Source organism: Squalius cephalus (genome assembly GCF_949319135.1).
Source record: "Squalius cephalus genome assembly, chromosome: 24".
Lineage (NCBI taxonomy): Eukaryota > Metazoa > Chordata > Actinopteri > Cypriniformes > Leuciscidae > Squalius > Squalius cephalus.
Window position 1 is genome coordinate 22,765,951 of NC_137145.1, and position 26,269 is coordinate 22,792,219.

General features: G+C 36.6%; 2 protein-coding genes across 4 annotated transcripts; one reads left to right on the forward strand and one right to left on the reverse strand.

The window, feature by feature from the left end:
• The first annotated feature begins 620 nt into the window (after nucleotides 1-620).
• cdc37l1 (cell division cycle 37-like 1) lies at nucleotides 621-15,882 on the forward strand. Of its 3 annotated transcripts, XM_079861123.1 has the most exons (8): nucleotides 633-889; nucleotides 4,288-4,557; nucleotides 7,675-7,771; nucleotides 7,861-7,976; nucleotides 8,079-8,201; nucleotides 9,938-10,096; nucleotides 12,032-12,103; nucleotides 14,602-15,882. In XM_079861123.1, the coding sequence occupies exons 1-8, from the start codon at nucleotides 812-814 to the stop codon at nucleotides 14,713-14,715; spliced, it is 1,029 nt and encodes a 342-aa protein (XP_079717249.1). In that variant the 5' UTR covers nucleotides 633-811; the 3' UTR covers nucleotides 14,716-15,882. The 3 variants fall into 3 exon arrangements, with proteins under 3 accessions (XP_079717250.1, XP_079717249.1, XP_079717251.1); XM_079861124.1 differs by lacking the exon at nucleotides 12,032-12,103 and having other exon boundaries at nucleotides 621-889; XM_079861125.1 differs by lacking the exon at nucleotides 12,032-12,103 and having other exon boundaries at nucleotides 9,938-10,125; nucleotides 14,602-14,758.
• A 152-nt stretch (nucleotides 15,883-16,034) lies between these two features.
• ak3 (adenylate kinase 3) lies at nucleotides 16,035-25,080 on the reverse strand. The gene is made up of 5 exons (XM_079861126.1): nucleotides 24,695-25,080; nucleotides 21,930-22,049; nucleotides 21,662-21,834; nucleotides 18,854-18,972; nucleotides 16,035-17,518 (listed from the first exon to the last, which is right to left on the reverse strand). Exons 1-5 carry the CDS (start codon nucleotides 24,843-24,845, stop codon nucleotides 17,401-17,403), a joined length of 681 nt encoding a protein of 226 aa, XP_079717252.1. The 5' UTR covers nucleotides 24,846-25,080; the 3' UTR covers nucleotides 16,035-17,400.
• Between the last annotated feature and the right edge of the window lie 1,189 nt (nucleotides 25,081-26,269).

A 26,269-nucleotide genomic window follows, 5' to 3' on the forward strand; every position in this document is an offset into this window, starting at 1 on the left:
TAAATTTGTCAAGTAACAGTTAAAGATTATAATTTGAAATTATTATTATTATTATTAGCTAATTTTGCAGCCTCTTGTAGAAGTGTAATACCTCATCTAGGAATAGAATTCATGTAAATTTCTGTAGGACACTGAATTTTGCCAAAACTCAAAAAGTTATAAAATTTGTTAGGGAACAGTATTTGTTTTCTTTAACCAATTATTAAAAAATAAGGTGTCGATAAGTGAAAAATTACCACCATGCCACCATGAAAGAATCGATTGGCATTTTACATTTAATCATTTCAGTACATTACATTACGATTTCAGTAGCCAAGACATGTAACCTGTACATATATAATTCACTGAATTAATCTGTGAACAAATGACCATTTTTTAAAGCACGGATTCAAACGATTCCAGTCACTGAAATAAATGAAAAATCCCACTCAGGATATTAATACTATTCTATGATAATGATATGTATCATAACAGAAAAATAAATAATAATCTAACATTTATATCTAACATACATAAAACATAATAATAATAATAACAATAAAAAGTGTTGTTAATATTCTTTGAAAATATTATTTTCTGGGCTTTATCATGTGATTAGAGTCTGGCGTCACGTGACGAGTGATCGCGTCAGCGCACGGAAGTTGTCATAACGAGCTAAAAAGAGGTACAGAGAGGACTGCTGATGTTATAGCCTGAAAATAACTCTCTCTGCTCGCTTACATCCCACCGAATTGCGTGTGCTTTTCGGATAATAAGCTTATTAAGCAGCAGAACACGTCCCGCGGCTCCAGGACAGAGTTTAAGCAGCGATATGGAGTGGTTTGGAGGCGGCGTGTTCCCCACTGAACAGGACTCAAAGGGAAACATGCCCCGCACACACCCACACGAGGTACCCGAGAAAGTTCACCAGTGCTTCACTTATTACCCGAGGCCTTTTCATTGTGCTTTAAATCAACACGAGGTTGCCGTCTCTATGTGTTTACACCTGAAACCGTGCGGAGATGTGCTGTAAAGCCGTCGTTAGTTAGCGCTAGCTGGGTTACTAACGGTAGAGGCTGCAGTAAAAGTTTCCGCAGGATGAGAAGAGAAAGGCTGGATCTCAATACGTGCCCGTGTTGTTGTTCTGTCCCCGGAAATGTCTTGTACACCCGCAAATACATGGCAAAAAAGCCCGACCAACACACAGCAGTGTTAACAAATGAGATTTCAGTGATATTTTGACCACTGAAATAGAAAATGTCCCCGGTTTCTATTTCAGAAATCTGGTATTTGACTGGTAGACAGTATTTTTGGGCATCGCAATCACACATCTCCGAGAGGTTGTACATTTAACTGTGAGGATCTTTGACATGAGATCATGAGCCTGTGTTTTCGGTCTCGTGTTGACAAGCTTGTTCTGACAGCTGAGGATAACGAGTGCTTTATTATTAGATCCATTACAATGCCACTACTACTTTGATGGCTCACAGTTGTGTTATTTATCTCTGTAGTAACTACACTGCAAGTGCATAACCTGGAGATCACATAAAAACAGCCTGGGCCTATTTGAAATCAAACTCAATAATGCAAATAATTTTTTGGAGATAAAAAGGCTTATTCAATCCACTTTGGAGGATTTTAGAAGGAAGTACATTGTTATGCTGTTCTTTTTATGGTTTGACAAATGCATTGGGGAAAAAAATATAACTGTACCACCAACCTCATGAAATATCTGAATTTAAAGGGGTCGTGAATTGAGAAATCTAATTTTATTTGATCTTTCAACATGTAAGAGGTCATTGTGCTATACAAATATCCTGTAAGTTTCGGGTCTTAAAACTTCCTCATTAGTCCAAAAACAGCTTTTATTGAAACCAAGCTCAGAAAACAACTTGTTTCAGATTTTGTCACATACATCATAGTGAGACGAAAGACCGCCTCTACAAAAGACCACGCCTACTTCTACATATTGCCTCTTTAGCCACCGATTCACAGGTGTCATGTAGTAGTAATTACTCCAGCAACAAAATGATCTTCTGAGGATTACACAAAGCACAGTCTTTGCATTGCCCTCCTTGTGATCCTAACATTAAGAAAGCACGGATTAACTTTATTTTTAACGAAGTTTTAGTCAGATCGTGTCAGTAAGACACTGTTCGTTTGTTTGCTTCATTTTACTGCGGATTCGTTTTTAAACGAGACAAAAGCAGACTTTTCGCAGAGACTGAAAATAAAAGATGATGCAGTGACGACTACACTGGGTCCGACAGTAATAATGTCGCAACACACAAGTGTGAGTAACAGTGTTTTTACCTTGTGTCGGTATTGCTTTGTCTGATACAGATCGTTTGATACTGAATATTTATACTGTAGTGTCGCAGTCAACCTGAATAGTTTTGGTTTGCTGTTTCTTTTATTTTCTTTGCCGTTAATGTGTTGGCTTATCGGATATAGAAGAACGCACATAAAGGACGGTGCTTTTGTTATTGTTTTGATCGAAGCCAATCGCTCTAATCGTGAATAAAAGCTTCAGTGAGCGTAGGGCTGGGCGATATATCGCATGACATTGTTAGGCGCGTCTCGTCAGTAAAGCCGGTTCCTTGATTAGTAGTAAATCGCCATCACCTGCTTTCAGATGGAGCGGCATTTACAACACAGAGCCGTAGTTCACTAACAAGCTGAGCCACATCGCATTAATATCGCGGACGTATCGCCTTGTCAGTGAACTACGGCTCTGTGTTGTAAATGCCGCTCCATCTGAAAGCAGGTGATGGCGATTTACTACTAATCAAGGAACCGGCTTTACTGACAAGATGCGCATAACAATGTCATGCGATATATCGCCCAGCCCTAAGTGAGCGACATCTGTTTTGTCAACAGCACGACATTACAACACATTTTGTTTTATTTAAAACACGACACTGCAAAGGACAATGTAGCCTATGTTTTTCACTTTATTGCAAAGGAGGAACTGAATAGCCTATAAGAACAGCAAAGCATTGTGACAAACAATTGTACATTCATTCATAATTGGTTTACACCGTAAGTTATCTTTTGTCAATTGTAACTGTTGTAAGTACTTTAACTTTATTTGCCACAACCAGGACTTATAAAGCATATGTAAAATGCATAAATGTTTCACATTGTTGGCAAGTGTTTCAACTATGTAACAAGATTTTTCCACATTGGATGTTTTTAAAAGACTATCACACGTGTAATGGCGGGACATTGAAAATTATTTTAATATGCAAAACTGTTACTCAATCATAGCAGAGGGCGTTCACTTGCAAGTCTTGAATGCGACATGCCCATCGAAACGGAGAGTTTGAAAGAGAGTCAAAAACAGGATAGAAAATAGCTTATTTCTAAATTAGGATGTTTTTTTTATGTAAAAATCTTGATGACATTATAAGTGGACCTCAAACATTTTTTTTAAATGCAATCCATGACCCCTTTAAAATGACAGTATTCAGGCTTGAAAAAGTTATGTAAATGTATAAAATAATTATATTGTTTTTGGCTAAATATTGCTCTAATGTACTAACATCACTCTTTTTGTTGAGTTTCTTACTGAAGACATTTTTGTATACTAAGTGTTTTTTTTATATATCTAATAATTTGAAAGATTGTTGCTTGCCATATAAATATAAATCTGCAGTCTTTATAGAAAATTATATATTGTATACATAAGAAACCTCTTACATTTACCATGGCTGTGTTTATTTGATAAAATAAATACAGTAAAAACAATAATATTGTGAAATATTATTGTAAAATTGCTGTTATTTCTATTATTATAAAATGTAATTCATTCCTGTGATCAGCATCATTACTCCAGTCTTCAGTGTCACATGATCTTTCAGAAATCATTCTGATATGATGATTTGATGCTCTAGAAACATTTATGATTAGTATTATTATTATAAATGTCAAAAATGCTGGTTCACTTTTTATGGAAAACAAGATGCAGTTTTTTTAAAAGGATTTTTTGACTAATAGAAAGTTCAAAAGAACAATATTTTTGAAATAGAACTCTTTAGCAATAATATAAATGTGTTTACTGTTACTTTTGGTCAATTTAATGTGTGATCGATGATTAAAATGATTAATTTATTTTAAATATTACTGACCCCAAACTTCTAAATGGTAGTGTATAGAGATAAATGTTAAACTTTTCTGGATTTTAAATTTTCGCTGTCATTAAGGACTGGATCTGTTGCAAAAACAGAGCAATGTTCTTTATGAATCTCTGAATTTTCCATGCAGACTGTAGTGATTAGTGGGCGTTATCTCTGTGTCCCGTCACAGCCCAGTGCGGAGAGCATGGCGTCTCTGTGCCAGAGTCAGCAGCGCTGTCTGGAGGCCTCCATCGCGTCCCAGTGGCAGCTGGCAGAAGCACAGGACCAGCTCTGCGGTTTGGAGCTTCACAGCTCTGAGTCTGTGGAGCAGGAGCGCGCACGAGCCCTGGCCTCCTCCGCTGAGCTCTCACAGACCGAACAGGAGTGGAGACATAAGGAGAGGATGCTGGGAAGAAGCCCCACTCTGTGTCCTGAGGCCAGCCGAGATGTGTTTAACAAGGTATCTTATATCAACACTCTAGAAAGTCATTCAGTGTTCATGTCATGCTTATTTCTGCATTATACGATACGCCACAGGGCTGCTGTTATCTCAGCACTTAACTCTTTAGTCTAAAAATAAAACAGCAGTTTTTTTTTTTTTTTTTTTTTTGGACTATTAGACTGAAAATTTTTACTGGCCCCACCACAAACAAAGGAATATATAAATTAATTAATTTAGGTATAGTTTTATTGTGTTTGACTCATGAAACCTTGATAAATAAGGTTATGACACCAAATTTCAGATGAAATTTCACAATTCTTGATTACAATTTTGATAGCACAGCAAAAACTACTAGCCTAACTAATATAAATTTCAAATATTATTAAAAGTAAACAGTCAGTAATAAAATAAGAACAAGTTATGAAATTATGAGCAATAGTACAAATAAATACACCAGAACCAACGTAAAAATGAAATAAACAGAGCTTTTCGGGATTTTTAGGTAACAGTGGTTTTCAGGTACAGAATTTGAATAAATTGAATAAAGTAATCAAATGTAAAATAGCACAGCATAAGTCAAGTCACCCTTACTTATGTAGTGCTTTTATACAACACAGATTGTTTCAAAGCAGCTTCACAGTGATAACAGGAAAATGATTCAATAATGCAAACAGTCCTTTTCAGCTCTAAAAGACAATAGTCTCATTGTTCAACTGAAGATATTTCAGTGTTGATTCAGTTCCATTGTAAAGATCATCAATTATTAAATTAGTTCATTTCATCTATAAAGCAGCTCTGTAGAAATGTCATCATCCGGCTCAGTTCAGATCTCATACAACCGCGTCAGATCAGTAATATTGCTGAATATTAAGTGTCCTCAACTAACTAAGCAACCCCAGAGACGACAGTGGGAAGGAACCCAAACTCCATCAGGTGACGGGGTGGAGAAAAAAACCTTGAGAGAAACTGGGCTCAGTCGGGGGGCAGTTCTCCTCTGGCCGACGAACGAACAGTGTATGATTATGATTCAGGTAGCATCACGAGTCAGAATCAGATTTTGGATCGGTAGCATTCAAATATTCATCCAGTTCCTTTTACTTGAAGATCAGATTCATCACGCCAGTATGGAGACGAGGCTGGTCATAGATCTGTGCTGAGGACTTGTCTGGTTCTTGTGGTCTTTGCTGAGGATCTGTGCCGACAGATGTTGTTTCGACGAGGCCTTCACAGGGGATTGACTAGTTGACAGGATCTCTGCTGACATTCAGGGCTGCGTTGAGGTCGTGTCTAGGTGCAGGTCCACCATCTGATCTGGATACGGCCCGGATACGGCTGACTACGGTAACCTCGGGATAAACAGAGAGACTAATATTAGCGTAGACGCCATTCTTCTTACGATGTATCAAGTACATCAGGTGTTATAGGAAGTGTTCCCAGGTCCGGTTGACAATTTATGCAGCCTAACCACCCTTTAATGGATGTGAATGATTGAAATGTGATAATGTGTTATGTATATTCCAGATTTAAACTGAGAGTGTGCTACCTAAACAAGGCTAGGAAGACTATTCAAGAATTTAGGTGCTAAATAGGAAAAGGATCTACCTGATATTCTAGGTATTATCAATTGGGCAAAATTTTGAGATTGCAATAGACGTGAAGGACTATAATGCGTAAAGAGCTCGCTCAAGTACTGAGGAGTTAAAACATTTAGTGCTTTGTAAGTCATTAGCAGGATTTTTTAAATGTATACGATGTTTAACAGGGAGCCAGTGCAGTGTTGACAGAACCGGGCTAATATGGTCATACTTCCTGGTTCTGGTAACTTGAGCTGCTGCGTTTTGGACCAGCTGTAGTTTGTTTATTAAGTGTGCAGGGCAACCACCCATAAGAGCATTACAATAACTTAGCCTTGAGGTCATGAACGCATGAACTAACTGTTCCGCATTTGTCATTGAGAGCATATTTTGTTATTTATATATATTTAAAGTATATCATAGTCTTCACTGAAGCATAGTCTTCACTGTATAAATTAAATATAGATTATTCCTTATTAATCTTACAGAAGTTATTCAGTCAAGGGCAGTGAGTCCTTTGTTTGACTGTTAGATTAGGCTGCTGTCACTTTAAGACAAATATAGTGTTACACATGCGTTTTATTTCTCAACTGTTTACGTTCACACATTTACACAGTTACGTTCAGACTTAACCAACTGTGTGTATGAGGATACTTTCTGGGTGCTGGAGGTGCTTTGCGAGAACCGAATTCAGTTCAATTTCACGTCTTCAAGCACCAGTCCTGTTTGATGAGTCCTGACTATTTGGTCTTTTAACTTTTGCTGTATTTTCGTTTGTCAGTTACATTTACATTACATTTATGCATTTGGCAGACGCTTTTATCCAAAGCGACTTAAATTGCATTCCAAGGTACACATTTATATTCTTATCAGTTCTTGCTTTCCCTGGGAATCTAACCCATGACCTTGGCGTTGCAAGCGCTAACGCTCCACTGTTTGAGCTACAGGAATCAAACAGCTGTTCACAGTTACATCTGTTGTCTGTTTGTAGTGTCTTTGTGCGTGCATATTCATGTTTACCAGCAAAATTCTGTCCTAAAAGTGCGTTTGCACTTGTCAGTTAATACCTGGGTCAAAATTGACCCGGAACACAATAGGTGTTACAATGTACAATTTATTTTTTAAATGGTTATATCTCTTAAATACCTTTTTTAAAAATCGTAAAAAAATATTTTTTAAAAAGTGTGTATTTTGATAGTATTCTTAGCTCGTTTGCTTCACATGCTAAAACCTGGAATTTTGGAGAAATGTTTTATTTAATTTTTTGTACTGTGACCTAACATGAACATAAAATGTGTTATTAACGCTCATTGTTATTTCATGTTAATTTATGCATTAACTAATGTTAACAAATAAAACCTTATTGTAAAGCTTTACCAAAATGTTTATGTACCTCAAAAACTGACCCGAATGCAATAGGAGGAATATAATTAATGATCCATTTGATACCAAAATGGATGTTATTGCCCAGCTTGTTTTGTGTGCTTGCACAAAATCTGAATTGAACACATTAAGTGTTAGTGTGTAGATTGCTGATGCCCCTTTTCTCGTTTTTTCCTAGAGTATCATAAACATGTCGCAGTCTTGGCCTAATGAATCTGATCATGATAAGAACTTGGGCTTCAACCAGCACAATGAAGAACTCTTGAAACATTTTGGTAAGTTATGGGGTTTGTGTTTGATTTGAATGCTTATTAACGGAGACTGTTGATCTTAATGGAGGTGATCGCTTCTTCTGATTGGACAGGTATGTTGAGGAGGTGGGATGATAGTCAGCGCTTTCTAGCAGAGTACCACCATCTCATCTGTGAAGAAACGGCCAATTACCTGATCCTGTGGTGCTTCCGTCTGCAGGCAGAGCAAGTGAGCCCTCTTTCATTTTCAAAATAATATTCTACCTGTACTGTATCTGGAGTTTGTAGTATGTAATCTGTGCACTGAGCACATGACCTGCCTCTTCTGCAGAAAGAGGCCCTAATGGAGCAGGTGGCTCATCAGGCCGTCGTCATGCAGTTTATTCTGGAAATGGCCCGCAACACACAGCAAGACCCACGAGGCTGCTTCCGTCAGTTCTTTCAGAAAGCCAAAGTGAGACTCGCATCTGCACTGCAGCGCAGCATGCATCACCTTCAACCGGTTTTACAAGTCATTACACATCTCTTACTGTACACCAGATATTCAACCAGAGAGCTGCAATAATAAAGTCCTCAAGGATGTGGAATGGGAAATAATTAAGATTTCTTAATGTTTTTGAAAGAAGTCTCTTATGCTGTCCAAGGCTGCATTTATTTGATTTAAAAAACAGTAAAAAAAAAAAAAAAAGAAGAATATTGTTAAATATTATTGTAATTTAAAATAACTGTCTTCTATTGAAATTATTTTAAATGTAATTTATTCCTGTGATGGTAAAGCTGAATTTTCAGCATCATTACTCCAGTCTTCAGTGTCACATGACCCTTCACAAATCATTCAGATATGATGATTTGGAGTAATGATGCTGAAAATTCAGCCTTAATCAAAGGAATAAATTACATTCTTCAATAGAAGACAGTTATTTTATAGCAATATTACTTTGTTTTGTTTTTTTAAACTTTTTTTTTTGGATCAAATAAATGCAGCCTTGGTGAGCAGAAGAGACTTCTTCCAACAACATTAAAAAATCGTAATTATTAAATTTTTTTGAAGTTAATGAGTGAGTGTGAGGCCCCGTCTACACCTGGTATTAAGATGTTTTGGTTATTTGGATCACAAGTAGACGATGGAGACACATTCCTGTTTACACCTGATGTTTTAATCTGTCTCTTTTATCCACTTTCGACCTCTTCTGTCCTGATTTCTTCTAGGGGAGGGTCTATGTGTGGGTTAATGAATGGGCTTTTTCAGATCTTTCAATCTAATGAATGAAATAAACTCACACAATTTACATATGAATGTGACCGGAGATGACAGAAACACAGAGAGCAGCAGCTTTAGTTTCTGCTCTGACAGACGCAAGGCCAGCCGAACGCTGCGAGTGTGTGATAGAAATCAGGAATGGTGAGAGAACATTGTGCTTGGTTTGTTTTTTATCTTTAAACCAAACTTGAGTCTCCAGCTGACTAAGTTTAAATCCTGTCTGGCTAGCGCGCTTCCAGTAATGTTTACGCATTCAAACATATTCAACCACTTGAGCGTCTACACTACGAAAGCAATCCGGTCGAATGCGTTTTCAACTACCTCTGGAAGTGGCTGCTAATACAGCGCTATATCAGATGTGTAGCCTACAATAACAATTGCAGTAAAAATAACATTACGATTTTCAGAAATCAATTTCAAAAGTACATTGAGTTTAATTTATCGAAATAGAAGTCATGTTTAATGTGATGTAATGTTTCATCCTTACATCTACTATAATACAATATATTGTTATTCCCGAGATTCTTCACGTCAGTGAATAAATAAACAGATCCGCAATAAATGTTTGTGTGATGTAACGGTCTGGTCAAAACTGAACAAGCTCAAATCGTTTTAGACCTTTTTAGACCCGTTTACACCTGTCATTCACTTCATCCACTGATCAACCAAAACTTATCTTAATACCAGGTGTAAACAGGGCCTGAGTGTTATGCAATAATGTCAGTGACCACTAGAGAGAGACATGACATAACTGACAGCCCGAGGCCAGGAAACAGCAATAGAGGACAGATGAAGTTCATATTCACACATTCATCCATGTCATGTGATTGAACTCACATGATTTTTTCACTGAAAGTGAAAACTTTTAATGCACTTTGAATCAGTTTTAATCTTGCTTTGCTCTTTTTTTCTTTTTCTTTTTTTTAAAGGCAGGGCAGGAGGGATACTTGGATGTCTTCCACACAGAACTCAAAGCCTTCAAGCAGAGATTGAAAGAGTGTACCATGAAATCAAACGATGCAGTGCACCAAAATACACCGCCAGGCTGTCGCCTCGACCCCAAGGAGGTTTTGGAGTCTTTGCCACCGGTAGGAATGATCATACGCGTAATTTGCAGGTGGGACATTGTCCCCACCACTTTTTGAAACATCTCGGGGCACAGATGTACCGTATACAAATGAGACATCTCCAGTTGACTAGCAGAGTATTCATTTTGTTTGTTTGTGTTAAAGGGGTGGTATAATGCCCTTTTCACAAGATGTAAAATAATGTGAAGTTATTTCGTGTGTATGTGAAGTTTTAGCTCAAAATACCCCACAGATATTTTTATGTAAACCTGAGTCAGAAAGATGGAGAAACTCAAGAAGAAGTGATAACATGTAGACAACATTTCTGAATGTTTAGTTGGTGAATGTATGTAGCTTATGTGTAGTTACCTTCTAGTCATTGATTAGCATATTCTGTCTTGATAATCTATAAATCGTGTTCAGGGGGCGGGGTTTATGTAAATTTTAGGGTTAGTGATGTCACTAACCCGGGAGGAAGCTTGTGTAGTCTCTACCAGCCGTTTGTTGTAGTCCTTAAAAAGCGATTTCTTTAAAAGCAAATATCTCCCTTTGCTTTGAACTTTGAGAGTTGTAACTTTGCAGATGTTGTTTCTGCTCAAACAGCAACATTACACACTAACTAAAGTTAGAAAAGTGAAATCATAATCAACCACCCCTTTATATAAGAGGCGATCTGGCGCTGGATTGTGTTGGTTTTGAAATCATGACGAGTCCTCGTTGCCGCTGTTGTCAGTTCTCTCTTGGCGCTCGTGCAACCTCACACAGACGAGCGCTTCAATCTTTCACTTAACGCTGTTGCGGAGACTCTCTGTTCGTTCCGTGAAATCGCAAAACAAAATGCGCACAAATGTGTCCCTGCTCTTGATATACAATCACTGATGCACATCTTCAAGAAAATGAATAAACTATACGAGGGCGGATTAGAACACAAACCTCTCTGACACGCTTGACTGAAGTAGGACCGCCAGACCGTTACAGCACACAAACGTCTATTGCGGATCCGTGTATTTATTCACTGACGTGAAGAATCTCGGGAATAACAATATATTGAATTATAGTAGATGTAAGGATGGAACATTGCATCACATTAAACATGATTTCTATTTCGATAAATTAAACTCAATGTTCTTTTGAACTTAATTTCTAGACATCAGAATGTTATTTTTACTGCAATTGTTATTGTAGGCTATACATCTGATATAGCGCTGTATTAGCCACTGCCACCCACTTTTTAAAACAAAGTTACGCCACTGGGAATGATAATTGAATCTCTAATTTCTATGTGCTGAATTATAATGATGTGTTTTGGCCTCACTGACAGCATGAAGCACGGTGGATCAGAACATGTTTCATGGTTGATATACAGTTATGTAGAGAACCATTCTGAACCAGTGAGATTTCACTGTGGGCGCGAATGCATTGAAAATAGACTCTGATGACAAAATGTATCATCACACTTAATTCGCAGCTTAATCTTGACCGTTAAATCTTGACAACATATACTGATGTGAACATGTTTTCAATGTTGATCAAAAATACAGTAAAGACACTAATATTGTGAAATATTATTACAATTTAAAAGAACCGTTTTCTATTGTAATATATGTTAAAATGTATTTTATTCCTGTGATCAAAGCTGTATTTTCAGCATCATTACTCCAGTCTTCAGAGTCACATGATCCTTCAGAAATCATTCTAATATGATGATTTGATGCTCAAGAAACATTTCTGATTATCATCAATGTTGAAAACAGCTTTGCTGCTTCATATTTTTGTGGAAATACATTTACATTTCAGGCTTATAGAAGGTTAAAAAAGCTTTTTTTTGTAACAATGTAAGTCTTTACTGTCACTTTTGATCAATTTAATGCGACCTAAATTAATTTCTTTCCCAACTTTTAAATGGTAGTGTCGCTAGTAGCAAACTATAAAACGAGTCAAATGTTGAATTTGCAGGAGCTGAAAACGTGCATCCAGATGCAAGATATGCAGATTCTTCAGAGTGTGCTGAGCAACATGAACCCACAGGTAACGCCGCAGCATAAAGGCCCGTTCACACCAAGGACGATAAAGAGATGGTTTTTAAAAATCGTTCACACCACAACTATAACAATAAAACCGCACAGAGGAACGATGTTGTTGGAATCACTTTCAAATGCTGAAGAACAATTGACAGCCAATCAGAATCCATCCCGCTTTAAAGAGCTCCAGCATTTAAAGTGGCAGACGACAAAACTGGAGCCTGTGCTTAATTACCAGAACGATATCATGTGTTGGCGAGGAAGCGGATATAGCTATAGATATTGTTTTTGGTGTGAACAGCACTTTATGCTGTAAAACATCACAACGTGTCAAACATGCACTTCAAAATTCAATGATTCCAGTTCCCTGATTTGTTATTTTAGTACTTTTGGAGAAGACATTTGTGGCTCTAGTAGTGGTATTGTGATGCCGCTGATTGTGAATAAGAACTGATTCTTGGTTCCTAACCCCACAAATGCATTGTGCCGCATTGTCCGGAGCGTAACCCAAACATTTTTGGCGTGAGTCAGGGTCGGTTCCGCTCATCTTTCAGGTTCTTGAACACTTCCTCCACTTTCAGCGCACATGCTCTGAACATCACACACACGCTGCTAAGTCAAAGGCCAGGGGAAGAGTTGCATAACTGCTTTAATCTGCAGTGTTTCCTTCATCAGAGGAACACAGGCTGACCTATAATCCCTCTTCCTGCATCAACATGGATGATTAAAACGCTGCAGTTGAAGGAAGAGATCACACAAATATTAAACTGGTCATTTATTCACCCTCATTTCGTTCCAAAACCGCTTTCTTCTATTGAGCACAAAGCACATAGCTTCTTTTCATTTAAGATTTCTTTTTCAAATAAATGCTGTTCTTTTAAACTTTCTATTGATCAAATAATCCTTAAATGTTTCATGGTTTCCACAAAAACATTGATAATAATAATAATAAATGCATCTTGAGCAGCAAATCCGCATATTAGAACGATTTCTGAAGGATCATGTGACACTGAAGACTGTCCCCCTTTTTCTTATCTGAAAATAAAAGTTTATGCCATTTTAAAAGTGGTATATTTTGTTTGAAAGCATTTCAGAGTTACATTGATGTTTTGTTAGAAAAAGAATAGAGCAGTCGTGAGTTAGAAGTTATTAAATTAAATGTTCATACTGGTAATTCTCATATTACATGTTCTTATAAATTTCTTATCATGATATAAAGAATTATTGATATATATTGAAATGCATAAATATTGATAAAATATATATTTTCTTGCAGTACACTGGTTTTTGCTGTAGTTCTTGTAAAATTTCTCAATGTTTTATTAATAAAAAGGGGTTAAATACTGCAATAGCATGGTAAAAACATGGTAACATTCAAAAACTGATCAGATACAATATCCTTTAAGTTTAAAAATATTTAAGTTATGACTTTTATAAGCTTACGTTCCACCAGGTCCATTTGCAGCAGTTTTTTGAATGCATTATAAGGATTACAGGGATAGTTCACCAAAAAATTGAAATTCTCTCATCATTCAAGTTGCTCCAAACCATATGAATTTCTTTCTTCTGCAAATACCATGAAAGTCAATGGGGTCCATCAACCGTCTGGTTACCCATACTCTTCAAAATATCTTCTTTTGTGTTCAGCAGAAGAAAGAAACTCTTACAGGTTTGGAACAACATGATAGTGGAGCGGCTAAGTGCTTATGTTTGGCAGAATCGTTCAGTTTATGATACAAGCGTGAAAATTGGCATGAGCAGTCTCCATGGGTCACTTGACAAGAAAATTGTCCGAGCCACTTGAAATTTCAAGATTTTTCATTTTTCAAGATGGCCGACACCTTAGTGGAGCAGTTAAGTGATATAGTGGTTTATTTGGTGATACAAGCATGAAAATTGGCATGAGCAGTCTCTGTGGGTCACTTGAAAATAAGCTACCTACAGCTACTTGAAATTTCAAGATGGTGGCCATTTTTCAAGATGGCCACCACCTTAGTGGAGCAATTAGGCTTAAGAAATCATTTAGTTGGTGATACAAGCGTGAAAATTGCCATGAGCCTAATTGCTCCACTAAGGTGGTGGCCATCTTGAAAAATGGCCGCCATCTTGAAATTTCAAGTAGCTGTGGGTGGCTTATTGTCTAGTGACCATTAGAGACTGCTGATGCCAATGTCCATGCTTGTATCACCAAATAAACCACTATATCACTTAACTGCTCCACTAAGGTGTCGGCCATATTGAAAAATGAAAAATCTTGAAATTTCAAGTGGCTCGGACAATTTTCTTGTCAAGTGACCCATGGAGGCTGCTCATGCCAATTTTCACGCTTGTATCATAAACTGAACGATTATATCACTTAGCCGCTCCACTATGAGGGAGAGTAAATGATGAGAGAATTTTCATTTTTGGGTGAACTATCCCTTTAAGCGTACAGCACACTGATCTCTGTGCTACAAGTTACAGTCTTTGGCCGTTTATTAGTATGCTCTTTCTCAATCATCACAGGTGGCAGAATACCACGTGAAGCGTTGCTTGGAGGCTGGAGTCTGGACGAATATACCACGAGCCTCCAAAGAGGAGAGTTCAGAAACGGACGAGTGGAGAATGATGGAGACCTAGCAGTGAAGACAAACTTCAGTAGGAAAACGGCTTTGGGTCGGAGGACAGGAAGAACAAGGGCTGCTGTGCTCAAAGACTTTTCTTTAGTATCCGTGCCTGAATGTGTGCTGCACTTTATATTTGTTTAATAGAGAAAGTATTTTAAAAAAAACACAGGAAACTGTATTTTGAGGCACTTATATTTTTGTGCAGATTTTGTTACATTTCTGTTGCTAACTTTTCGTCAATCTGTTTTAGCAGTTTGAAAAAAAAAAAAAACAGTTTAGGAAAGTGGTACAAGCAGGAGTGCAAAGGAAAAACTCAAATATTTCTGCATAGTTTGAACCTTTTTTTTGTCGTAAATTGGTTTTAAGTCAACAAGATCAGTGATATTTGAGAAGCCTTTTGCGGTTTTCTTTGTGTTTGAACTTTTTGTTTCATATCCCCACTTTTGGATTGTAATCTCTAAAGTCCACTGCACATTGAACTCTAGCTGCTATCTGGGAAGTGTTTCATGTGTCGTGTGTGCATGAACGCAGCAGATAACAGTGGGCTTCCTGCAGATAGAGAAACGACACTGAGGCGGGGCAGGACCACCCGCTTTACCGTCATGCTGGGCGTGAGACCTTTGCAAAAACCCATTTGCAGGTCCAACTGTACGGCATGAAAACCAGCAATGTAATGTTGTTACCTACAGTTATAATGAAAGAGATTCACATTTACTGTGTAAAATGTAAACCGGAGGCTCATCGCACTTGGCCGTTTGAGTTTGAATTTGATGTTCGAAGCAAAAAAATGGCAAACGTCAACGATATTTTCGTGTCATTATTTTCTCACCCTCATTAACCTGTATGACTTATTTTCTTCTGTGGAACATAAATGAAGATATTTAAAAAATATATTATATTTATTTATACAATGAAGGTCAATGGGGTCCAAACAATGTTTTTTTTGGACCCCACTGACTTTCATTATATAGTCAAATCCAAAAAAACATTCTTCTAAATATGCATTTTGCGTTCTACACAGACGAGAGTAAGTCGTACATGTTCGAAACAACATGAGGGTTGTGTAAAACGATGACATAATGTACTTTTTGGGGTGAATTGAGCTTTTCCTTACCACGATTTTAGAAAACTGACTTCTATTCATCGACATAGTTGCATTGAAACCCTGCCGAAGCTGTTTGCGCATCACATCCAGCCAGTTTGCATTGCTTGAACTGCACACAGCATTTACAGCAAACCTAGGATTTGTGTTATAATAAATGTGGTGATATTGTGCAAGTCTTTTACGATCAGATCAAACAAACTGAATTAAATCTTTAGACCCACAGTATTGCTGACTGCTTGAAATGTTTTATTTCACCGTTTTTAAAATAACATTTGAGCACTTTATAAATGTTTTGCTAGCTCTCTGTGAGAGGGATTCTCCTCTGATTACATGCGCGCAATAAACTCTGGCTTAAAACATTGTTTTTTGGGGAGGGGCTTTTTTTTTATATTTTATTGACCGTGAGGTTAGTGGGTTGTACAATGAAAGTAGGATATAATATACAATACGTGCTGCTTTTGGCACGTCCACTCAACAAAAGGAACATAAGGCATCGGTCATAAAATTTAACGATCTTAATAAGTTAATATATATATGGGGTTGTATGAACAAACGTGGGAGATACGGTAGTGATTAAGAAAATACTGGATTATTACTGGTGACATTGAAATGAAAAATGTATTATTATCATCGCTCTTAAGCCTTACTCGGCCAATCTTTTGGTACAAAATATAAATGTAAACAGTGTGATTATTTACATAAAAATCTAGAGCTTTATTACCAAAACAAACTAAAAAGAGTCAAGCTTCACTGTTTATTGCAGTTCTTTCAAAGGTCCGCTTTCTAAAATAACATTCAGTACATTACATTTAATAATTTATCCATTATTCAATAGCAGTGTTTTCAGTCACTACAATTATACAGTGATGCACAAACTGCCATTAAATGCATAAACAAGTGAATTAATAATTTGCATTTCATTCGCGGCCAAGGACTCCATAACCACACAATAGTGTTTCATCAATACAAAAGGACTTTTGATCACAGAGAATTTCTTTCCCTTTATAAATTACTGTGTTGTACAAACCTTTCTTAATTAAAAATAACATTATTTTGTATAATTATGATAAAAAATATGAACTCTGTATTAAACATAGCTACATAATCATCTGACTCATAATTAGATTGTTTTTGCTAATTAAGGCCACAGTGGTTCACACACAATGGGCGGTACAGGTTTGAAAAATCAGGTTTGAATCATATTTTTTGCATTCATCTGAAAACTTAATAAATGAGAACTGAGAACTTCTCCAGTATGAGATTTCAATAACATTAAAATATTTTGTAGCTGCCGCATTTTGCAGCAACTTCAGTTAAAAGAAAAACATTCTTGCGGGTCGAGCACTTCTGCTAAGGGAAGAGTCATCTATTAGCATGCCTACAATGCTCAAAGCTAGTTTGTTTGCTTAAGATGGCAGCGCTAGTGTTCAGAAGACTAGTCTGACCATAATCCTTTAGTTTGCCACTAAAGCCAGCAGCGACACTAAAGGCTTCAGCGTGTAAATACAGGAGACTGCTTCAGGCCACAGAGGTGCGTTGTGCTTCTTCAGACAGTGTACTTCAGTTGCTGGAAAAGTCCTAAAGGTTGTAGAATCACGCTTTTCCCATAGCCTGCTGGATTCCTGGGATTTTCCTGGTCAGGAAGGCTTGAACGTGAGGCCATATCTTGTTGGTTTCAGTTCCTGTGAATGTCTCCAACACTCCTTTACTCCTGTTAAAGTATATATCACATGTAATGCCTTAAACACATTATTATTCATATGATGTTACACCTTCAGTCCGGCTTAAAGGAATAGTTCATCCTCATTATCATCCCAAAATGATGTTCCTCCTTTGATCAGACACTGGAGAACCAATGACCAGGGGTTTCTTGAGTTGATGAGACGCTAATAATTGATTATATCGAATGTACAATAAAATAATAGAGACTGTAGGATTCACTGTATTCAGCATCTCGGGAACGCAACCTGCGCTAGCTTTACTTTATTTACACATTCTCATAGTTTCCAACATTTTTGTGGGCAGAAGTTTACAGTATTTCAGCAGTATTGTGCCCAAATAAAAGCAAGAATATTTGAAATATTTAAAGCTTGAGGGTTTAAAAGTTTGAAAGTGATTAATTTAGGGCATAAATATTAGTATTGTAACTTGTGTAAAATAAAATAGTTATTAAAAAATATTCTTTTTTTCGGTAGAATATATGTCTGTCTTCGTTTTATTATTAGAGTTAAACATAATAATAATAATACATTGTTAAAAAAATTATTGTTGATAGCAATCACAATTTTGTTGAGATAACTCAAATATCCAAGTTGACTAAACTTGAAGTTCTAAGGGAGCATGAACAATTACTTTGAAACACTATTTTTAGACTAATAATATGAATCATTATTATTACTCAATTTGATTAGGTTCCTGAAACACCATTGTAAATAATGTAATGAGGACTGAGACACTTTCACAACTAAAAAGAGGTTTGAGTTCACTTTTAAAGTTTGGCTATAAAGTCAAAATAAAACTAGTTAATATTTGATCTATTTACTTGCACGTCATGTGACCATTCACCAACATCTGAGAACTGTGGACAAGCAAATGTGTTTATTGAAATATTAACTTAAAATCTCAAGTATTTCAAGTTAATATTTTACTTTTATGGGGTTTGGCTGACAAAAAATTTGTATGAACCCCTGATGACATCAAACCTGGTGCAACATGCTTCGATTTGAATGTACAAGAACGCAAGTGAGATTTGAGGGAGATTTGCCACAAATAACAACTTCAATTTTGATCCGTTCTATATTTAAGATTTTAAATATATTGCGTACAAGATGTATGGACTACTTTTATGTTACTTCTGTGAGTGTCTTTTGGAGCTCATCAGCCTCACTTTCATTGTATGGAAAAGAGCAGCATGAACATTCTGCTAAATATCTTCTTTGAAGAGTGACAGAATTTGGCTGAACTATTCCTTTAAATATTCCCTAAATATTTTCTGTGGTGTTTCATTCAGCATAAATCATGAAGAAAACAGCTTTCTGTACAGTACCTGTAGTACTCTAGAACCGGCTGTGTCTGTCTCTCGTAGTCCTTCAGTCTTCTGGACACAGTTTCGGGACTGTCGTCGTCTCTCTGGACCAGCACTTCTCCTGTGACATCATCAAGACCCTGTGCACAAGAGACCAATGATTACGCTCGGCACACACGACATCACTGCAGAGCTCCAACACAAACACCCGACTTCAAAACCTGCTATAAACACAAAATTAACGGTGCAATCGCTCAAGAATTCATGTATTGAAACAGTCAACAAGCCTTGGCAGGCGTTGTCAAATTCCACAGCTGAATCGATGTGACCTTCAGACACGCAGTTTTGTGTGGACATAACTGTATTTGAGCAACACTGACAAACACTGTTTCACACTTGGCTTGCTCTGTTTTATCAGTTCAAAACACACTGAATTGCTGTCTTGTTTGAAATGATTGCAAAGATGACCAAAATATAACCATTTTGAATCATTATATAACCATTAACCAAATATGAACCATTGTTTTGAGTCATAACTCTTTGCGACCTCAAAGGCTTAGTGGTGGAAAATCTTTTTGAAGCTCTTGCATATAAACGGCTTATTACTCATTCTTTGTTCAGTTTTACTTTTCTAAAACTCCCTGCCCTTAGAAGTTTCTCTTTTAAAGTATATCAGCAACTGTTCAAGCAACATTTAAGCCCATTTTCTGCCCTTGCGATTGCTCTTTTCTCGGACAGCGTTTGATTTATTTACAGGAAGTCCGTGACTTCCTCAGAGCGCTCCAGATTTATTGCAGGGATGAGAGCAAAGTTCCTCAGTAAACAGAAGCGTTCTTATCTGTCTTGAGCGGTCAGGTTGTGAAATACCACGACCTACTTTTACCACAAGCAGTTTAACACACACACACATTTTTATCCAATGCTCCATTTTTTTACTTTTTACTGTTTTTAACATGATTCCATTTTTATTATTTTTAGTTAAAGAAAAACTGTTTGTTAGAGTGTGTTTATATGTTGAAATTCTTTAAACATGAAAAATTATATAAATGTAATTGTAAAATTAACTGATATTGTATATTATATAGAAAATGTATCTATATATACACATCACACATGTATTAAACCTCGTGAAAAGAAAGTGTGCTTAATTGTGCTGAATGTGCACTTGTAGTGTTAGTGTAGTTCAGATCTATGTGTTTAAGTATATATACATTTTTAAAAACTGTACTTGCAGATAATATAACATTTATGCAATGAAAGGCCACTTAAGTGTAGTGAAAGAGGGTACACATTCATGACTGTTTCTTAACACACTTACCGGTGAGTACACTTTTAAAAAGTGCACTTTTCAATCATGTCAGATTAAACGTTTAACTTTACAGTATATTTTAAATCATTGTTTTAAAAATCATGTGCTTTAAAGAAGTACACTTATTTTAATGTGTTCACTAACATGCTAAAGCACGTGTAGTATTTGATTATCATTTTAACTATAATGTTATTTGATATTACATTTAAACAATATTTAAATGAACAAGTAACGTGAGTTATGTAATCAGATTACTTTTTCAAGTAACTAGTAAAGTAATGCATTACTTTTAAATTTACAACAGAATATCTGAGTTACTTTTTTAAATAAGTAACGCAAGTTACTTTGTCCTCCCATATATTGACTGACGGCTAATGTAACACATTACTTTCTGTAAAAAGTAACTAACACAATTAGTTACTTTTATATTTTATAACTCAATATTGTAATGCATTACTTTTAAAAGTAACTTTGCTCAAAACTGCATTTAAAGTTCATATATTTTAAATGTACTAAATTAATTTGCCAGTTCATTACAAAAGTGTAATTACGAATATATATACGGATATATAAGTTTCAATAGAAATGACATCAAAGTATATTTTAGTTTACCATAAATGCTTGTCAGTACATTCAGCAGAACACTGTAACCATATTCCAAAGACAACAGAATTATGAAATTACATGTAAAATGTACTTAAGTCATAATTAAGTACACTTAAAAAGCACTCTTAAGTTCAGCTAATTGCATTTAATATACATTTAAACTATAACACTTTCATTTAATTGCAATCATGCAGTTAAGTGTACGTTCAGTTCACACTTACTGTAAGTATATTCTTTCAAAGTAACAATACTCTTCTTAAAAGTACGTTAAGGGTTGTTTTAAGCATTCTGTGTGAATTCACTTGCACCTCACTCTTGCGAACAGCATTTCAGCACAAAACAAATCTGCAGCTATCTGCAGTTGAACCAGGTCAAGGTTAATGTTAGTATTTTAGTGCAAACACACCTCCTTCATTCAAATTAGGCTAATAAATTCACAAAACTCAGCACCATTTACCTGACGTAATTAACGTTGCACTATTGTTACCTGCAAGAAAACAGGGATTAAACAGCATTTTAAGTATGTGTTCTTACATTTCTATTGATCATGGCAGCAATACTGATCAAATGTCTTTTCACAGCATTTTTTGCAGTATAGACCTTATGTAGCCCCGCCCCTTTTTCTGTCCTGTCTTCCGGTTTGTATTTCCACAGCATGAAGGAAAGATCTTACGGATTTATGAATGAACAGCTCTTTTTAAACTCTTCCCGGTCTAACTAACATTTGTTATGACATCCGCTTCAAACATTACACTGCTCAGCAACAAGTTAACTTAACAAGTGTACAGGTCACTGAGGAGTTTCCATATGAGCAGAGGTGCTCAACTTCCTGATTCTTTCGTTTAATTATCAACAGTTCCCTGAAGTAATGTTAAACAGGACTGTAAATATCTCAACATCAGCAGAGGACTCACTGGCTTCTTGGGCGGGTTGAAGTCTACATTATAGACCCTGCCGCTGGGAAGGTGCACCCAGCGGGACGTCAGACGCTCTCTGATGGTCAGGAAAGGCACGTCCAGGTTTATAACCGAGTCCACGTCACACACGGCGTCCAGGGCCTCGGCCTGAGCCACGGTACGGGGAAACCCTGCCAGGACACAGAGGCACAGAATGAATAAAGATCACACATATAAGATAAACAGAAGAGCGTGTGTGCTGCGGTGAGCGGGGTGAGAGCGGTACCGTCCAGTAGCCAGCTGGTCCGCTCGATTCCCCTCAGACTGGACAGGATGAGCCGCGAGATGACATCATCAGGAACCAGCTGACCCTGATCGATGCACGACTTCATCAGAAGACCCAAATCTGCCCAGGGGCATAAGAGACGGAATATAGATAGTCCATAAATACAGACGAAATCCACAAATAAATCTAGTCAGGAATTAATTTTTTATATTGTATTTATGTTGATTCTAATTTTACCTATAAAATAATGTATAGTAATATGACACATCTGTCATTACTCATATTCATGGTTTCTAGTGTGATGTAAGGCTGTAAGGTTGATCATTACCTCCTGTTAACTATTCAATTGGAAATGATGTGTGACCAATACAATGAACTTTAGTAATTCATACATGAACTTTAATTTTAATAACTCTGTAATAATCGTTCTGTGACCCTTTGTGATATTTCTGTTTAGTGCTCCATATTTTAGGCCTATAATACTGTATATAACTACACTATCGTTCAAAAGTAATAATACTCTAATAACACCATTAGTAATAAATTAATAACACCCTGTTTTGTTCAGTTCTTTGTCGGTGATCGTCATTAGTGAGTGTGTTAAGTGTGTATGTTCTCCTGAGATTCTCCCGTGTATTTCGGTTTGTCAATTAAAGACTATTTAGATTGAATTTCGTAGTCATTTGTGTTGGATTGCAACCACACAACCGTGAAATTTCCATCATTTTAAATATTTTTAGCTTTTTCACTGTTTACTTAAATAGTCCTAAACTGTACAAAAGCATTTTTCAAAACACAGACAATTAATGTATCAAAATATGCATATTATAAAGAAAAAGCGCATGCTGTCAATTCTTGAAATCTATAATCAACATTCTGTCATCATTTTCTCACCCTCTTGTTGTTTCTTTAAGAATAAGAATTGTTTCTATAATATGTTTTTTGTCCGTTTTGTTACCAACATTATTTGGGAAGACATTAGGGTGATGAGAGAATTATAATTTTTGGGAACTCTCCTTTTAAGGTCCTACTTTGATCTGTAAATATATGAAACTCAAATATTCACTGAAATATTTCTCTATATCTGGCTAAATTTTGTGTTATGCATAGGGTTCATTTGACGGTCATTTGTTTCATGTTGAATCTGGTTTATAATAATAATAATGGTTTAGTCTCCCTGTGGTCGGTGGATCTGTACACCAGATAACTGATGAGTTCTGCAACATTAATATCACTGTCACACAACATGGAAGGCTATTCTGCTTCCCAGAGACAGAGCATCTGGCATTCATTTGGGATTTTTATTTTTTTGCCCACAGAACGTGTAATTCACAAATCTTTTGAGTTAAAGAACACTGGCAATAAACCTGCTCTATCAGAGTTGGGGGTAACGCATTACAAGTAATGGGAGTTATGTAATTAGATTACTTTTTCAAGTAACTAGTAAAGTAATGCATTACTTTTAAATTTACAATACAAATATCTGAGTTACTTTTACAAACAAGTTACGCAAGTTACTTTGTTTTCCCATGTATTGGCTGACAGCTCTCCTGTCCCCATGTTGAGAGAAATTGTAAGCGCAGAGGTGTTGTGTGTGCTTTAGACTAAATGTGAGCATCTCATCTCACTTGAACAAAAATAGATTCAGTATTCCTCAAAATGAATAAAAACAGTGAAATGAAAACTGAAAATTACACAAACCTGCAATAATTAAATATGTTAAATTACACGAATATACTTTATGTATTTAATCTCACTTTATTAACCAATGCTGACCTTTGATGATCCAATTCAACCATAATAATAAGCAAAAATGACTTTTATATACATCATATTTGTGTTTCTTTTTCTGTTATTAAAAAACAAACAAATTAGCAAGCAAATCCAGCCGAGGTGAGAAAAAGTAATGCAAAAAAGTAATGTAATGCATTACTTTCTGTAAAAAGTAACGCAATTAGCTAGTGAGTAACACAATATTGTAATGCATTACTTTTAAAAGTAATTTTGCCCAACACTGTGCAGTATAAAGTACAATCTTACACATTTATGAGTGTCGGTGCAAATTTCTGCATTTCTAACATGCAAAGCAAAGGCTTGGGCTTCAGCCTTCAGGCTTGGGTGTGATTTGCAGCCAAAGTCCCTTTCTTAGACATGTTTAGTATGCAGGGCATATTCTTCGGTGAAAGACATCCCCCTCAAAAGTTAAACAAAAGCCCTATTAAAGCACAAATATTTGAAAATACACTTATAGTCAACACATAAAAAGAGTGATGCCACAGACGTAAAAGCCTGAGGTAAACAGCAGACAGACTTAAGTGGTTTTCATCAACACCAGCACTGGAAGAAAGTGCTCGACTAGATAATATCAGCGAACGGTTTCAGAGTTAACTCTTCCATGCATTTCAAAACCAAAAATATGAGAAAAGCTGTGTCTATAGTGACATGTGCTGTTATTTTTGGACATCACACGCGCGAGCTCACTCGAAAAGTGTAAAACTGCTGTTTAGATAGGGCAGCCCACTGCATATTTGAGACACAACCAAAGTTTAGACTCGGTTCTGGTGATAAGAAACCTCTAATTATCCTGCTCAACATAAAACCGAGTTCCAGAAGTTTTGCAGCCATTTTATCAAGCCTGCGTATGAAGTTAAACTACGCTCGTAGCGACCGGGGAAAAAGATTCAACCGTTCACATTCTGTTACATTAGTCATGTAAATAAATTAACAGTGAAACAGTATTCATTACAGTGCTGAAGCTGTCGTACCTGTCTTCGCCTCGATATTGGCCCGCAGCAAGTCCCCACTGGAGAGATGCTTGAGCCCGAAACTCTGCACTATCCGAGCAGAAACGGTCCCCTTCCCGGAGCCCGGGGCCCCCATGATCACCGCGCGGAACACAGTCTGCAGACCCATCATGCAACTACTCGAGAATATGAAATTAAAGAAATATCTCCAGTTCACAGCATCTCTCCGAGCACTGCAGTCCTATGAAATCAATATGAAAGTGGTTCCAGGGATGTGCAGTCCTATAAGCGATAGAAACGCCAAATACGCAACTCCAGTTTTATTCCCAGATTAAGCCCGTCCTTTTCTAATGCACGCGCATCTCTCGCGGGCGCGCTCACATTACAGGAAGTGCTGGCTTTATCTCAAGTGGGCGTGTGAAGACACTTAGTAGTGCACACTACAACATGATGGATATTGCCAGAGGTGGGCACAAATACATCAAAAACTATTTTGTTACAAACTACAAATACTGGCTCATGAAATGTAACAAAATAAAATACAAAATACTGATGTGAAAAATGTATTTAAATAAAATACAAGTAATTAGTATTTTGAAAATACAAAAATACTCCCACAATAATCTTAAAGGGTTAGTTCACCCAAAAATGAAAATTCTGTCAGTAATTACTCACCCTCATGTTGTTCCAACCCCGTAAGACCTTCGTTCATCTTCACAACACAAATTAAGATATTTTTTATTAAATCTGAGAGCTGGATCACTCCTCCATAACTTGCTGGCCCATTAAATGTATTAAAGACATCGTTAATATAGTCCAAGTGACTACAGTGGCTCAATCTTAAGTTTATCAAGTGACGAGAATACTTTTTGTGCGCAACAAACAAACAAAAATAACGACTTTATTCCACTTTTCATTTCCTTCTCTCTGGGCCTTGAGTTGGTTCACGTAGTGTTTTAGCGCAGCGCTTCTGTGTTGTACGTCACACGCATCACACACATGACCAGCGTCGGCCAATAGTGAGCCTACGTGTGACGTACAACACAGACGCGCTGCGCTAAAACACTACGTGAAAAAACTCGAGGCCCAGAGAGAAAGAAATGAAAAGTGAAATAAAGTCGTTATTTTTTTTATTTATTTTTTGCGGACAAAAAGTATTCTTGTCGCTTTATAAACTTAAGATTGAGCCATTGTAGTCACTTGGACTATATTAACAATGTCTTTAATACACAGTAAAAAACGTTGGGTTATTTGTGTAACCCAACCGTTGGGTTACACATATTGGGTCAATATGTTGGGTTATCTTAAAATTTATTGGGTCATTTGTTTATGTCGTTGGTTTATTTTTAGTTATAACCTAACCGTTGGGTTAAATAACCTACGGTTTCCGCAGCGACAGTTCAAATTTTAACGGTCCAGTGACAGACAGTCAACACAGAAGCTGCTGCTGCATCTTGATTATAAAAGGTAAGTCATATCGTTTTTATATATGTATAACATTAAGTATTGTATACTGAGACGTTGAATATAATTACTCTAAAACTGAATTTTATATTTAAAAAAAACGAAGTTCCCCTTAGTCCGTTTTAATGATTT